Below are 17,348 nucleotides of genomic sequence, written 5' to 3'. Positions count from 1 at the left end.
GGTAGATCCAAGCTAATCAGGTTAGACCATAGTTCATGTCCCACATGGGGCTTACAGTGTTAATCCCCATTTTACAGATGAGGGAACTGAGGCATAGAGAAGGGAAATGATTTGCCCAAGGGTTCGAATCCCGGCTCTGCCAAGTGTCGGCTGTGTGACTTTGGGCAAGTCACTTTACTTCTCTGTGCCTCAGCTACCTCATCTGTAAAATGGGGATTAAGACTGTGAGCCCCCTGTGGGACAACCTGATCACCTTGTAACCACCCCAGCGCTCAGAACAGTGCTTTGCACATAGTAAGTACTTAATAAATGCCATTAAAAAAAAAAGGTCACAGCAGACAAGTGATGGAGCCAGGTTTAGAACCCATGACCTTCTGACATCCAAGCCTGTGCTCTATCCCTTAGGCTACACTGCTCCTTTGTGTCCTTGGGCAAGTACTTCACTTACCTCATCTGTTAAATGGGAATTAAATCCTACTCCCTCCTAAAAGAGGGAGAGAGGGAGAAAGAGAAAAATCAAAGAAAAATGAAAGGACAGGAGAGACTCCAAGACCCAGAGGGTGAAAAAGAAGGAATGAGAAAGAGGTTGGGGGAGGGAAACACCAGGTAATAATGGAGGAAAGAAGAGACAAATAGGGAGATAAAGAGAGGGACAATGAAACAAGGAATATGTAAAAATCCAATGAATCTTTAACGATCCCTGCTAGTTATCCTTTAATTCATTTAGGCAGATTTCTATACACAGGAACGTATGGATAGTTTTACTTTAACATTACGAGGATGCAAGCCCTGAAAGAGAATCTCCCGTATTCGTTAATATTTATCACTAAAAGGCATCACACTCTTTAATGCTTTCAATGACTCCAGCTCAAGACATTTCAGAGGTTATTAAATTACAAGATATAACATGGATTTGGAGAGTAAATACGATGCTAAGGTTCAGTTCAAAGACTGTTATTTTTTCAAAGATATTAGTTGTAGATTTGCAACCAATATTTTTGAAGAAAACCTACAGTTCTCTGATAATTTCTTCAGGCTGGGTCACACTTGAAGCTACAAAGTGCTTGGCATTTCCAGATGAACTGTAATAAACCTTATCTTTATTCATCCTAAATCAGGACCTGAAACAAACATCCAAAACGTTTGAAAAGAAAATAGTGAACATGTTTACACTATAAACATGTTCACAGTTCAATGTATTATTCATGTTATCTGTGTTATTCATTAATTCATTGAGTGCATTTATTGAGCGCTTAATGTGTGCAGAGCACTGTACTAAACACTTGGGAAAGTACAATATAACAATAAACAGACACATTCCCTGTTCACAGAGAGTGCTATTTATAACTTAAGATAGTAGATTTTTGGTGAGCAGGGGCTGGGCATTAAATTTAACATTAAATTTCTACCATGTTTACCATAGTAGGACAGGCAAATAATAATGGCTTTTATTAAGCAATTACTATAGGTGGCAGTTCTGGGCTACGTGCTAGGGGAGAAACAACATAATCAAATCGGACCTTGTCCCCACCCCAAGATGGGCTAACAATTTAAGTGACGGAGAGAGCAAATATTGTTTCTCATTTTTCAGCTGAGGAAACCTAGGCTTGGAGTTGGCGGAGTTTGTACTAAAACCCAGACGTGAGGTCTTTTCTACTAGCCTACACTGCCTTCTCCCAATATGCAGAGAAGATGCTCAATAAATACTGGCTGCTGGATTGTTATAAGTGAATCCTTCCAGGTCAGAAATAACTAATTTAGAAGGGATCAGGGACGCAAGGATAGACCTTAGAATGCCCTCCTCTCCTCAACCGTCTCCTGCCCCCCGAAAAGAAACTTCAACGCATTAGCTCTAAAGATTAGAGTTAATGTATTTGACAGCATAGACAATGTACGTCTTCCCTGTCTTGTATACAGATACGATAGCTGTAGTCCAGTACATGTGGCAGTCCTGGGCACATTTGATTATAAGCTTCTCGAGGGCAGGGAACATATTTTCTGCTACCATTGTACTCTCCCAAGCACTTACTACAGTGCCTAGCACAAAGTGGGTGCTCAATAAATGCCACTGATTGATCGACACAAAAGAAATTCTTAATATTTTATAAACTGGCTGGATAAAGTGTGCAGATTTCTTTCAGCATGCACTTAATACTTTCCATCATGAATTATTTGCTGCCAGCCTATTAGAAAAGTTCATCTCAGAGTTTTTCAGAGAGAAGCAATTACCTAAGATTGGAGTCTTAAATACCAGCAATTTCTTACTTGTGCTAAGCTAGGCTGTGCCATATATAGTCGACCGGAATCTTAACTGCTCCCTATTCAGCTTTATCTCCTCGAAAGGTTTCGCTACGACTATTCGAGGATAAAAATATTTTAAAAAGAAAGACTGCAAATGCGGATTCAAGTCACTTTACAAAACCAGACACTTAGAGAAAAAGAGGCAGTTTCTATTTCCCAGAGTTTTTTAGGTCAGAGGGAGAGATGAGTCATCCATGGTTATTTGAAATTTCAGAAAGGGCGGCCCTAATATGTTTTACCTTTGTAAGGAAGCAGACAGCCGTACCTGATATTTGAGCATATCCACATTGTAATACGTTGCTTGTGGCTTTTGTTCAGACACTTTCTTCAGGTGCGTCATCAGATTTGGCATGTTTACCCAGAATTCCTTGGTGTTGGCATCAGTTTGTGTACCATCGCTGTTTCGTATAAAAGAAGAAATGATTCAACTGTGCTTTAAAACACTGACTTCATATATTAGTGACGCTTTAAACTTTAATTGTGAAGAAAGGAGAAGCCGGCAAAAAAGTAACCACCTAATTACCCCTCTTCTGCTTTTCCATCATATTTTACCAGACTATATATACATCTTGGAGTTTGGGCCCAGAATATTTAAATCCTTTCCCTTTAAATGCTTGTGATGGGTGGTAGGATAGGATATATAACAAATGCATCAATAACTTTATTACCGTATAATTGCATCATCTACATAGCTGCCCGAGTTCAGAAGTATCAGGACAGACTAATGGCTGACACCTACAATCCTCATCCAAGGCTCTCATCGTGCTTTGCCCCAGTATAGTGAGGAGGAGCAGGAGTGGTAGAGTGAGTGGTTCTGCAAGGTTGTTGGAGAAGAGACGATGCAAGGGTCTGAGGAGAGAGCCCCCTTCATCCAATCTGAGAGCTTCACCATTCTTCACTGCTAAAATCACTAAAACACCACATTTCCTGGACTAATCTCTCATCTCCTCACCCTTTTCTTCCACTCTGTCAATGAGCTAAGTCCCTTGAGAAGCAGTGTGGCTCAGTGGAAAGAGCGGGGGCTTGGGAGTCGGAGGTCGTGGGTTCTAATCCCAGCTCCACCACTTGTTAGCTGCGTGACTTCGGGCAAGTCACTTAACTTCACTGTGCTCTCAGTCACCTCATCTGTAAAATGGAGATTAAGACTGTGACCGTGGGACAACTTGATAACCTTGTACCTACCCCAGTGTTTAGAACAGTGCTTGGCACATAGTAAGTGCTTAACAAATACCATCATTATTATTATTATTATTATTATTATTATTATTATCCCCTAAGCCCTTAAATATTCACCTCACCCCAACAGCCTTTATGATAATAAATATCCCAACAGCCCTTATAAAAATAAACAATTAATATGATGGCATTTGTTAAGCGCTTACTATGTGCCAAGCATTATTCTGAGAGTTGGGCTAGATACAAGCTAATCAGGTTAGACACAGTCCCTGTCCCACAAGGGGCTCACAATCTTAACCCCCATTTTATAGATGAGGGAACTGAGGCCCAGAGAACTGAAGTGATTTGCCCAAGGTCACACAGCAGACAAGTGGCAGTTGGGATTAGAACCCAGGTCTTCTGACTCCCAGAGATGTGTTCTATCAACAAGATCATGCTGCTTCTCCATATCCTTATACTTGGCTGCTTCCACTATCACTAATCTAATGACTTTCTCCCTGGCTAGATTGTAAACTCCTCGAGGGCAGGGATCATGTCTCTCAGACACTTAGTACAGTGCTCTGCACACAGTAAGTGCTCAATAAATGCTATTGCGTGCTTTAACTGATCCAGTGGGCATCATTGCTTATGTGCTCATTAAAATAACTTAATACATTGAAAATAATAAGACAATCAAAAATGACCTCTCCAAAATGCTTACAGTGTGGAAAACACTGTCCTTAGTGCTGGGAAAAAACTATGACTGGAAGCTTATTGAGGCAGGGGGACTGGAACTTTTCTTCTGCTTGCATTATTTTACCAAGGTGCTAGCTATAATAAAAAGAAAAAGTTTCTGCCCTTGAGGAATTTCTGCAGATTCCCAGTCACTAATTTTCATTCTCATTTGGTCATTGCTGATCTGCTACTAGGCCAGTTAAATAAAGATTAGATTGTCATCTCCTCCAGGGTAGGGATAACATGCCTAATTTTTTTTTATGGTATTCAAGAACTTACTACATGCCAGGCACTGTACTAAGCACTGGGATAGATACAAGTTAATCAGGTTCATTCATTAACTCAATTCATTCAATCGTATTTATTGAGTGCTTACTGTGTGCAAAGCACTGTACAAAGAGCTTGGGAGAGTCCAATATAACACTAAACAGATACACTCCCTACCCTCAAAGTACATGGACGCAGTCCATTCCCCACAAGGGGGTCACAGTCTTAATCCCCACTTTACGGACGAGGCAACTGAGACACAGAGAAATGAAGCGACTTGCCCAAAGTCACACAGTAGACAAGTGATAGACCCGAGATGAGAACCCAGATCCTTCTGACACCCAGGCCCACTTCTATCCATTAGGTCACATCACTTAATAATAATAATAATAATAATAATAATAATAATAATAATGGCATTTATTAAGCACTTACTATGTGCAAAGCACTGTTCTAAGTACTGGGGAGGTTACAAGGTGATCAGGTTGTCCCACAGGGGGCTCACAGTCTTAATCCCCATTTTACAGATGAGGTGACTGAGGCCCGGAGAAGTGAAGTGACTTGCCCAAAGTCACACAGCTGACACTTGGCGGAGCCGGGATTTGAACCCATGAACTCTGACTCCAAAGCCCGGGCTCTTTCCACTGAGCTATGCTGCTTCCCCTGAGACTTCTGTTTGTCTCTGAGGAGCTCACGGGAAAATGGTTCTTACCAACAGAGCAACTGGGGGTTTGGCAGGACGTGCTCCAACCTGCTGAAATTCATCACCCGGAAAGTCAGCGCCGCGGGAGCTGGGTTGGTGGCGAAGTGTCTGGTGATGCCCGCGGGAAAAGACAGCACCATTTCTCCGGTGATCTTCACGATGCACCTGGCCCGACGAGGGAAGAGAGAGGGGCCGTCAATGCACCCGGATCGCAGTACCAGTGTCAGGGCAAAAAGGGCATAGTACCAGTGTCGCAGTCAAGGAACCAGTGCCAGTGTTGCTAGGGGTACTGTACCAATACCACAGCACCAGAGTCAAGATACTGGTGTCAGTGAACTAGGATCAGAGTAATAATAATAATAATAATAATAATGGCATTTGTTAAGCGCTTACTATGTGCAAAGCACTGTTCTAAGCTCTGGGGGGGGATACAAGGTGATTAGGTTGTCCCACGGGGGGCTCACAGTCTTAATCCCCATTTTACAGATGAGGTAACAGGCTCAGAGAAGTTAAGTGACTTGCCCAAGGTCACTTAGCAGACATGTGGCGGAGCTGGGATTAGAACCCATGAACTCTGACTCCCAAGCCCGTGCTCTTTCCACTGAGCCACGCTGCTTCTGTACCAATGCCAGAACACCAGAGTCACAGTATCAATGCCAATAATCATAATAATAACGATGATGATGGCACTTATTAAGCGCTTACTGTATGCAAAGCACTGTTCTAAGCGCTGGGGAGGTTACAAGGTGATCAGATTGTCCCATGGGGGGCTCACAGTCTTAATCCCTATTTTCCAGATGAGGGAACTGAGGCCCAGAGAAGTGAAGTGACTTGCCCAAAGTCACACAGCTGACAATTGGCGGAGCCGGGATTTGAACCCATGACCTCTGGCTCCAAAGCCCGGGCTCTTTCCACTGAGCCAGTACTCCAGAGACATAGTACCAGGCACTTCCACAACACAGGCCAAGCCTATTCATTCATTCAGTCGCATTTATTGAGCGCTGACTTTGTGCAGAGCACTGTACTAAGCACTTGGAAAGTATAATTTGGCAACAAATACAAACAAAACAATGGGCTCACGGTCACAATCCCTATGTTACAGATGAGGAAACCGAGGACAAGAGAAGTTAAGCGACTTGCCCAAGGACACACAGCAGGGAAGTGGTGGAGCCAGGATTAGAATGCCGGTGGGCTCACGGTCTCAGTCCCCATTTTACAGATGAGGAAACCGAGGACCAGAGAAGTTAAGTGACTTGCCCAAGGACACACAGCAGGGAAGTGGTGGAGCTGGGATTAGAACGCCGGTCTTCTGGCCGTGGCAGTTCTGTAATCTTTCCAGTAGATCATGGTGCTGCTTAGACTGGGAGTCTTGGGCGGGGACAGGGAATGGATCCAATGCCGATCATTTTGTATCTGCCCCAGGATTAGGCACATTGCTTGGAATAGAGTCACAGCACTAGCAATACTTATTGAGCACCCTCTGGATGCAGGGTGCTGTACCAGACGCTTGAGAAAGTACAAAACCGAGTGCTTCACTCCCTGAACACAAGGGGGTTAGACTCTAACGGCAGGGAGAGAGGTATAAAAACATTTCTTGTTGGCAGGGAGAGTGTCTGCCAACTCTATTGTATTGGGAGAGCACAGACTCTCCCAAGTGTTTAGTACAGGGCTCTGCACATAGTAAGCCCTCAGTAAATAACACTGAAGATGATTTACAAATAGATCCAAATAAATCCTCAAATGTCCCTTCAACCTTCATCGTTTCTTTTAAGTGATCTTTGTTCATTCATTCAATCATATTTTTTGAGCATTTCCTGTGCACCAAGCACTGTACTAAACACTTGGGAGAGTACACTATAACAATAAACAGACACAATCCCTGCCCACAATGAGCTGACAGTCTAGAAGTATTTCCTAAATTCCAAGCACTTATACTAAACGCTGAGGTAGATAAGAGCTAATTAGGTTAGGCATAGTCCATTTCCCACACGGGGCTCACCATTTTCACCCCCATTTTAAAGATGAAGGAACTGAGGCCTAGAGAAGAATCATTATAATAATTGTGGTGATTGTTAAGGGCTTATAATGTGCCAGTCACTGTACTAAGCACTGGGTTAGATACAAGCAAATTGGGTTGGACACAGTCCCTGTCCCACATGGGGCTCACAGTCTCAATCCCCATTTTACAGACGACGTAACTGAGGCACAGAGAAGTGAAATGTCTTTTTCAAGACCATACAGCAGACAAGTGGGAGTGCCAGGATTAGAACCCATGACCTTCTGACTCCCAGGCTTGTGCTGTATCCAATAGGCCAAGCTGCTTTTCATGCTGCTGCTTCATCATCACTCTTACAACTTACTTGTTCGGGTCCGCTCCTTTGAAATAGGCATTGACCGTCTCGGTAAATGCAGCTGCAACAGGAAGAGTGTCCTGAGCGCCCATTGTCAAGGGGCTGGGACCCCGAGAAGAGCCTGCAACAGACAGAACATTTTTCCCACTAAATATGCTGTAAAAACGAGCGTTCACACTGTCGGGGGAGAGGGGAGGAAAAAGATCAATTGAAAACACTTCCACCTAGGACTCGTGATCCCAAATTTCACGTGAGCAGTTCTTTTCTCCCGGCCCAGATTTTCTCCAGAGAACGTTTTTCTCCAGCTCGGCTTGGCCTGCTCCATACCGGGCACGCTGAAATGCTTCATCTCGAAGGGGTAATTTTTCTCTCTGCCCCAGAACTTTGCACAATGCTTCGAACAGAGCCGCAACAGTGGCTATAGTAGTTCATTCATTCATTCATTCAATCGTATTTATTGAGTGCTTACTGTGTGCGGAGCACTGTACTAAGCGCTTGGGAAGTACAAGTTGGCAACATATAGAGACGGTCCCTAGGGCTCAAAGTCTAGAAGGGGGAGACAGACAACAAAACATGAGGACAGGTGTCAAAATCATCAGAACAAATAGAATTAAAGCTATATGCACATCATTAACAAAATAAATAGTAAATATGTATAAGTAAAATAGAGTAATAAATCAGTACAAATATATATATACAGGTGCTGTGGGGAGGGGAAGGAGGTAGGACGGGGGGATGGGGAAGAGGAGACTGTGAGCCCACTGTTGGGTAGGGACTGTTCTCTATATGTTGCCAACTTGTACTTCCCAAGCGCTTAGTACAGTGCTCTGCACACAGTAAGTGCTCAATAAATACGACTGATTGATTGATTGAGAGGAAAAAGAGGGCTCAGTGTTGTTTAGAAACCTCTGGGAACAGGATGCTGTACTACATGCTTGAGAAAGCACAGAACCAAGTGCTATATTCCCTGCACATGAGGGTCTTAGACTCCAACTGGAGGGAGAGAGATGCGGCTTAGTGGATAGAGCCCAGGCTTGGGAGTCAGAAGGTCCTGAATTCCAATCCCGGCTCTGCCACCTGCCTGCTGTGTGACCTTGGGCAAGTCACTTCACTTCTCTGGGCCTCAGTTAACTCATCTGTAAAACGGGGCTTAAGACTGGGAGCCCCATGTGGGGCAGGGATTGGGTCCAAACCTGATTAACTTGTATCTACCCCAGAACTTAGAACAGGGCCTGGCACATAGTAAGAACTTAACTAGTACCATTTTTATTAAAAAACACATTTCTGGTATCTTGCGGGCAGGCTTCCTCTGAGGCATGGAAACCTCAAACCGGAAGCCTCAGTGAGGTGTGGTCATTTTAAACCCAGCTCATAAAGTGCTTGACGAGATCACCTGCCGACAGGGGTCTTTAAATATTATTATTTTAATTCTGTTTTCTGCCCTCAAACTGGAAGTCTGAGGGAGCCGTGGCCATCTTGAGAAGCGACCTGGCTTAGTGGCAAGAGCCTGGACTTGGGAATCAGAGGTCATGGGTTCTAATCCCGACTCCACCACTTATCAGCTGTGTGACTTTGAGCAAGTCACTTCACTTCTCTGTACCTCAGTTACCTTATCTGTAAAATAGGGATTAAGACTGTGAGCCCCAGGTAGAACAACCTGATCACCTTGTATCTACCCCAGTGCTTAGAACAGTGCTTTGCACCTAGTAAGCGCTTAACAAATACCACTATTATTATTATTATTTACCCCCAGTGCTTAGAATAGTGTTTTGCACATAGTAAGCGCTTAACAAATGTCATTATTATTATTACTATTATCTTGAACCCCACTCATTCAGTGCTTGACGAGACCACCAGCTGATGGAGGCTTTTAAATATTAATGGTTTCCCTGATTACTTTTTCTTCTCCCCAGATCACATCCCTTGATCACTGTAGCCACTTGAGCACTTCTGCTTTCATGACCCTTCCCATTTTTTTAATGGTACTTGTTAAGCACTTCCAAGGTGCCAGGCACTGTTCCAAGCACAATGGTATTTGTTAAGCACTTACTAGATGACAGGCACTGTTCTAAGCACTGGGGTAGGTACAAGGTAATCAGGTTGGGCACAGTCCAGGTCCTACGTGGGGCTCACAGTCTTAATCCCCATTTTACACATGAGGGAACGGAGGTACAGAGAGGTGAAGTGATTTGAAAGGAATGCATCCGACCTAACATGTACCTAACCTAGTGCTTAGAATAGTGTTTAAAACATAGTAAGCACTTAGTAAATACCATAGAACAAACAAGCAAACGTGCCCAAAGTCACATAGCAGACGAGTGGCAGAGCCATGAGTAGAACCCAGGAATAGGGCCTTTTTATACAGCACTCCTATTTAAGCTCTTCTTCTTCTTTTCTGGAAATTACTTTGTGAGTCTCCCCTGCTAGATCAAAAGCTCCTTGAGGGCAGAGATCACGTTTTTTCCTCCACTGAACTCTTCCAAGTAAGGGCACGCTGGCTGATAAAATGGGATTATTTCATGAGATGGAACTATTCCCAGGGATCTTGGAAAGTGACTGGTAGCTGTAGCTGCAGTTGAGCTATGTGAATATAGACTCTGTTTCTTATGTAATCCGGGCTTGCGCTTTTTCTGAAAGGATACTTCCACCTCAGCTGTCATCAAACAAGCACAGACCAGATTCCTAGGAAAAGAGCAGGATGAATCTTTGAAATACAAAGCTCTTGGTTCAAAAAAACCCAAAGAAACCAACAAAAAAAATCATCCTAAAATGAGAATGGCGATGATATTGTCCAGGCAGGGACTGTCTGGAAGCTTGTGGGCATCAGCTGGTAATAAAGGGAAAAGGGGAAGGTGGGGGTGGAAAAGCACAAAGGGAATTATGCATTTTAAACCTATCCTTAGTCCTTATATACAGAACCATATTAAATTATTGATCTACTGATTGCATTTGTATGACTATCTGTTCAATCTTTGCTCTTCCTCCTCCAAATTCTGGGGAAATCCTTCTTGTCAGCTCCCCTCATTGGACTGGAAGTTCCTTGATGACAGGGGATGATGGGTCATGATGCTGGGGTTTTTTTCTGTGTGCTTACCGGAGTGACTTGTGATGATGATTAATGATGTTGATTGGTCCATTTGTGTGTCTTCAGTGAATCAATCATATTTACTGTGGCCTAACTGGATGTACAGCACTGCACTAAGCTCTTGGGAAAGTGCAATTGAGAAGCTATATGGCCTTGCGGATACAGCATTGGCCTGGAAGTCCGAAGGATCTGGGTTCTAATTCCGGCTCCACCACCTGTCATCTCATTTTCATCCTCACAACATCCCCCTGAGGTAGACGGCAGCAGCTCTTTCTCCCCATTTTACAGATTAGAAGAATCCCGGCTCTGCCACTTGTTAGCTGTGTGACCTTGTGTAAGTCACAACCTCTCTGGGCCTCACCTACCTCATCTGTAAAATGGGGATTAAGAATGTAAGCCCTGTGCAGGACAGGGATGGTGTCCAACCTAATTTGTATCTACTCTAGCACTTAGTACAGTGCCTGGCACACAGTAAGCGCTAAACAGATACCATAAAAAAGTAATGCTCAGAGAAGTTTAATGACTGGTCCAAGGTGACACAGCAGGCTAGTGGTAAAATTGGGACTAGAACCCAGGCCCGACTCCCCGAGCCTAGTTCTTTCAACTACACCATGCTTGTCCAATTACCTTCTGTGCTTTGAGGCAGCCAGAATTTTACATGAACATCCTTTCCCCAACCTCAGTTTTACGCAATCCATATGATGGGTTATTCTCTTATGGAAGAGAACTAGCTAATTATTGTTCTCTCCCAAGCACTTGGTACAGTGCTCTGCACACAGTAAGCACTCAATAAATATGATTGAACGAATGGAAGAGCACTAAGTAGCGTGGCTTAGTGGAAAGAGCATGGGCTTGGGAGTCAGAGGTCGTGGGTTCTAATCCCTGCTCCGCTACTTGTCAGGTGTGTGACTTTGGGCAAGTCACTTAACTTCTCTGTGCCTCGGTTACCTCATCTGTAAAATGGGGATTAAGACTGTGAGCCCCATGTGGGACAATCTGGTTACCTTGTATCTATCCCAGTGGTTAGAACAGTGCTTGGCACATAGTAAGCACTTAACAAATATCATTATTATTATTATTATTCCTATATGCTTCTCTTTATAGAGATGGATTCTTAGCAGAGCACTGTTCTAAGCACTGAGGTAGATACAAGGTAATCAGATGGTCCCACATGGGGCTCACAGTGTTAATCCCCATTTTACAGATGAGGGGACTGAGGCACAGAGAAGTTAAGTAACTTGCCCAAGGTCACACAGCAGAAAAGTGGTGGAGCCAGGATTAGAACCCACATGCTATGCTTCTTAGATCTTAAAGATCTAGTCTTTGCACAAATGCACAGTTAATATTCACTTGTTCCACTTTCTGCTAGTCCTCTGTTCTTCCTCCTGCACCTATTTATAGATCATTTTTGCCTGCCATTTTCTCCAGTAGATTATAAAATCTTTGCAAGCAGGATACTTGTGTCTTGCCTTTGGTTGTATTTTCCAAAGGGCTTAGGACTCAGTAGGCGCTCAATACAGAACACTGATTTTTAAAATGCTTTTTATCAATTAGCTGCTGTGTGAGAACTGAAAATGAAGGGGAGTCACTGACATCCAGGTTATCTCAGGAAACAGATAGCTCAAGTGCCCTCTGGAGCACTTGCCCTCTTCCAGGTTCCTTGTAACTCAGAAGGATCCAAGTTTTACTTGCCTTGGTGGCTTCTGACCAGGTTGGCCACCCACCCAGGGCCCCTTCAAGCTATATCTGATGCAGAAGACGGAAGCTGTGTCTCTCTGCGATCACCCTCTTCTCTAAATTCACGGAGGAAAAAAAAAGGTAACAGGAGCCAGCCAACACAAGGGATCTCTCAGAGGAACCGACCTAAGAGTTTGTACATTTTTTTTAAAAAAGAACTGAATTACAGGAGAGACGGAGAGAGCACGCATGCATTAATGAAAGGGAGGCCTTGTGAGAGAGGAAGAGATAGAGACCAATAGAGAGAGACAGTGACTGAGAGAGTGTGATAAAGGAGGGAGATCCCATGAGGGAGAGGCAGAGAGGTTAAGAGAGAGACAGTGAGTGACTGAGAGAGCTTGATAGAGGGAAGGAGAATCTGACCGAGAAGGAGAGATTGAGTTAGAGATCGGGAGAGAGAGACAGAGAAATCCCCATTTTACAGGTAAGGTGATTGAGGCCCAGAGAAGTGAAGTGACTTGTCTAAGGTCACACTGCAGGGAAGTGGCGGAACTGGGATTAGAACTCTATATTCACTGAAATACAGTCCATTTATAAGGCCCATATTTTGAGGCACCGCGCTGGGATATATAGCTCAGATGAAAAAATAAGAGAAGACAGAATAATGCACCCTGGTTAATCATAAGATCAGAGAATCAAACTATCCTGCTGCTGGAAGGAACGTTAAGAACTAATAAAAATAATAATAATAATAATACTTGTGGTATTTGTTAAGTGCTTACTATGTGCCAGGCATTGTACAAAGCACTGGGGTGGATACAAAGCAAATGAGGTTGAACACAGTCCCTGTCCCAGGTGGAGCTCCCAGTCTCAACCCCCATTTTACCCTGAGGTAACTGAGGCCCAAAGAAGTGAAGTGACTTGCCCAAGGTCATAAAGCAGACAAGTGGCGGAGCCAGGATAAGAACCCGAGAAGCAGTGTGACTTAGTGGCAAGAGCCTGAGCTTGGGAGTCAGAGGATGTGGGTTCTAATCCGGGCTCCACCACTTGTCTGCTGTGTGACCTTGGGCAAGTTACTTAACTTCTCTGTGCCTCAGTCCCCTCATCTGTAAAATGGGGATTACACTGTGAGCCCCATGTGGGACTCCCTTCAAGGCCCTACTGAGAGCTCACCTCCTCCAGACTGAGCCCGCTCCTTCCTCTCCCCCTCCTCTCCCTCTCCATCCCCCCCGCCTTACCTCCTTCCCTTCCCCACAGTACCTGTATATATGTATATATGTTTGTCCATATTTATTACTCTATTTATTTATTTTACTTGTACATATCTATTCTATTTATTTTATTTTGTTAATATGCTTTGTTTTGTTCTCTGTCTCCCCCTTCTAGACTGTGAGCCCACTTTTGGGTAGGGACCGTCTCTATAAGTTGCCAACTTGTACTTCCCAAGCGCTTAGTACAGTGCTCTGCACACAGTAAGCACTCAATAAATACGATTGATTGATTGATTGACCATCTGATTACCTTGTATCTACCTCAGTGCTTAGAACAGTGCTTGGCACATAGTAAGCACTTAATAAATACCATAAAAAACCCCCCAAAACTCATGATCTTCTGACTCCCAGGTGCATGTTCTATCCACTAGGCAAAGCTGCTTCTCTTCATGCCCATCTCCTCTCCCCTTTTCACCTCCACCCTCAAAACAAACGCTGCTACTGGAAGCTCACCTCCTCCAGGAGGCCTTCCCAGACTAAGCCCTTTTCCTCTGTTTCTCCTCCCCTCCCCATCGCCCCGACTCCCTTCCTCTGCCCTACCCCTTCCTCGTCCCGCAACACTTGTATATATGTGTACATATTTATTATTCTATTTATTTTATTAATGATGTGCATTAATGATCTATAATTCTATTTATTTGTACTGATGCTATTAATGCCTGTTTACTTGTTTTGATGTCTGTCTCCCCCCTTCTAGACTGTGAGCCCATTGTTGGGCAGGGATTGTCTCTGTTGTTGAATTCTACTTTCTAAGCGTTTAGTACAGTGCTCAGCACACAGTAAGTGCTCAATAAATATGACTGACAATGAATGAATGAACAAAAAGACAGCCCTTAATCATCCACTGTCCCTACGCAAGAGATAGGGAATGGGCCAGATGAAAACTAGACTGTCACTGCAGCATAGATCTGAGTAAAGTTTAATGCCTGTTTTCCCTCCTAAGTAGACTGTGAGCCCCATGTGGGACAGTGACTTTACCCAATCTGATTGTCTTATTTCTACCCCAGCACATAGTACAATGCTTGGCACACAGTAAGTGCTTAATAAATGCCACAATTATTTAATAATAATAAATTATTGTAATCATTAGCAATAAGAATAATGATGATAAATGCCCACTCTAACCCTAAAAGATGGACAGGAGGCTAAAACCTAATTGTCCGCCACGCTGCCAGAGTCCAGTGATCACTCTTCATTGCTCTGGATCCATTATAAACTCCACTTTCATGAGTGAAACATCTGAATTTGCTAAATCTTTTTGTCATCACACCAATTCCAGGAAGACACTCACCAATGACATAGGCCGGCATTGATGTTTAATGGGGCACAGGGGCTGGGATAAGCGTTCTCCACAGTAGGGTAAAAGCCAATAGGAAACGGGAAGGGGAAAAAAAAAAGCACCTGCAGTCACTGCACTGTGTTAGACAGTCACTAGCTTGCAAAAGAGTAATGAAAGGAGCCCAGGTTGACAGAGATAAGTTCCTTAGCCAAAAATCAAAGCTCTGGTTTCAGAGACCTCAGCAATCTTTTTGAAACCACAGTCATCCACATATGCAATTATGCCCTCAAGAATATTTATCCATTATAATTTTTGCAGGAAAATTGAAGGAAAATTAGACACAAATCCAATCGATTTTTGGCCCAATGTTCAATTTCTTCCGAATGGCCATAGTATTGTCATAATGAGAGTGAGAAGAGACCTTTTGAAGGAAACTCTAAGCGCTTGAAAATGGGGATGGGGGGAAAAAGGAGAAGGATAAATCGGAGTGGGATGCTAATGCACTACTTACCTTCAAAGGTCAAATAAAACTTTCCTCTGTCAAACCAAACGAGAGAAGGCTGTTCATTCTCTGTAAGTTGAGGAGTTGAGGCGGGATGGGAAAAGTTAAGGAGAAGGGAGAGAGAAGGACACAGTGTGAGTCATAGAGCAGGACATTTCTCTCACTAAAGGATTAGGTTGAAGAGCTGCATGCCATTAACGTGCAGGGAGGAGGAAGCGAGAAGGGATAAAAGAGCCTTCCGCAGGAAGAGGGCTCAGAAAACAGGACACAAAAGCAAGGTATGGAAGCCTAGAGGAATGAGAGAGCTTGGGCCTTTCGAGACTTCATTGCCTGTGGGCATGACGCAGAAGGAACTTCAAGATATTTTAACTGCATTCGTTTGGGCAAACTGTCATCCAGTAATTACCTTCTCTGTTTCATCTCCAGACTGTGTCTCTCTCCATCTAACACCCTGCCCCACTCAGAGCTCAAACAGCAGCTACTGGAGTCAACAACTGGTTAAGGTGTCTGGGTTTTGCCTTTCCTTAATTATGCCTTCAAATCAGAACCAGAATCACAGGTCAGGTGAGTCTTTCAGAGGACGTCTAACTCCTTCCCACAATATGAAATCCCGATCAGTAGACCCAAAGCCCTTGAAATGCCGGAGAGATAACCCTAAACATTGCCCTGCTTTCAAAAATATTAATGATAATGCTAATAACAATAACAAATCATTGGACGTTTACATCCGGGCAGTTAAATTATTCCTTCCTTTATAAATCCACGGAGCGGGAGCACCTCACCTTTCTCAAATCTTTTCGCTGAGAAAACTGTCATGCAACTTGCTGCTCTTTGAAGAAAGAATGTTTAATTGTTGGCGATGCAGCTTCCCCAACCAGACAGGTAAGAACGGAATGTGTCGGAGGCCCAAGGGCCCGAGTGAGGTGAAGAGCATGTCCGTGAGGTTGACAGGCATTTGGATGGTGGGATGGCTTGGAGTTTTAATCTAGGTTTCTGGGAGCCGCTTGGCTAGCACTGTACCTGCAGGCGATTCCCAGCGTCTGTCAAACGCGGGCAGTTTGTCACTAAAAACGTCATCTTCTGACAACCACGGGCCAAAGAAACGTAAAAGGGTGGGGGCCAGGGGAGGAGGGGGAAACACAAACACAAATCCCAAATGAACTCAACAGTGCACCGTACTGACAAAACACGAGGAGTGGTCTTAATGAGGAAAAGTGCAATTGTCGGCGGATGGGGAAGGTGTCTGTTATATTGTTCTCTTCCAAGCCCTTTGTACAGAGCTCTGCACACGCTAAGTGCTCAATAAATACAAGTGACTGATTGATCAAAGGCTGAAGGGAAAAGACGGTGAGTCGAACCATGGGTGAACAAGTCTGATGTTTCTCGATCTCCAAGCAATCAATCAATGGTATTTATTGAGTGCTATGTGCAGGGCACATTGCTTGGGTGAGTACAATACAATAGAATTAGCAGGCATGGTCCATGCCCATTACAAACTCCCAATCTAGAAGGGGAGGCAGACATTTATATGAATAAATACTTTATGATTATGAGAAGCAGTGCAGCTTAGTGGAAAGAGCAGGGGCTTGGGAGTCAGAGGTCATGGGTTCTAATCCCAGCTCCACCACTTGCCAGCTGTGTGACTTTTGGCAAGTCACTTAACTTCTCTGTGCCTCAGTTACCTCACCTGTAAAATGGGGATTAAGATTGTTTGCCCCACATGGGACAACCTGATCACCTTGTATCCTCCCCAGCACTTAGAACAGTGCTTTGTGCATAGTAAGTGCTTAACAAATACCAAAATTATTATTATTATTATTATTATTGTTATTATTTAAAGATATGCACATAAGTGCTGTGGGGTTGGAGGTGGGGTGAATGTCAAGTGTACCTCCAGAAACCCCTGAGTTTCAGTAGAGCTAAGAAGTCGCCACACCACCTAGGTGTCTTCAAGCCAGGCGATGTATTTTCACAGCACGCGGTCTAGCGTCCCGATTATTATTATAGTCCAACAGCACCCTG

The 17,348-nt window shown here is 43.9% G+C and overlaps 1 protein-coding gene across 5 annotated transcripts in view; it reads right to left on the bottom strand.

Annotated features, from left to right (window-relative positions):
- Positions 1–17,348, bottom strand: part of SGIP1 (SH3GL interacting endocytic adaptor 1) — a 111,865-nt gene that overhangs the window by 6,575 nt on the left and 87,942 nt on the right. For 3 of the 5 annotated variants that reach the window (XM_038752269.1, XM_038752270.1, XM_038752272.1), the window contains 4 exons: positions 15,336–15,395; positions 7,522–7,633; positions 5,171–5,326; positions 2,567–2,699 (listed from right to left, as the gene is read on the bottom strand). In XM_038752269.1, the coding sequence (XP_038608197.1) occupies positions 2,567–2,699; positions 5,171–5,326; positions 7,522–7,633; positions 15,336–15,395 (461 nt within the window). The remainder of the gene's footprint in view (positions 1–2,566; positions 2,700–5,170; positions 5,327–7,521; positions 7,634–15,335; positions 15,396–17,348) is intronic. The other 2 variants (XM_038752271.1, XM_038752273.1) reach the window with 1 other exon arrangement.

The sequence above is a fragment of the Tachyglossus aculeatus genome, chromosome 10, assembly GCF_015852505.1.
Source record: "Tachyglossus aculeatus isolate mTacAcu1 chromosome 10, mTacAcu1.pri, whole genome shotgun sequence".
Lineage (NCBI taxonomy): Eukaryota > Metazoa > Chordata > Mammalia > Monotremata > Tachyglossidae > Tachyglossus > Tachyglossus aculeatus.
This window is presented reverse-complemented; position numbering and strand designations above follow the sequence as displayed.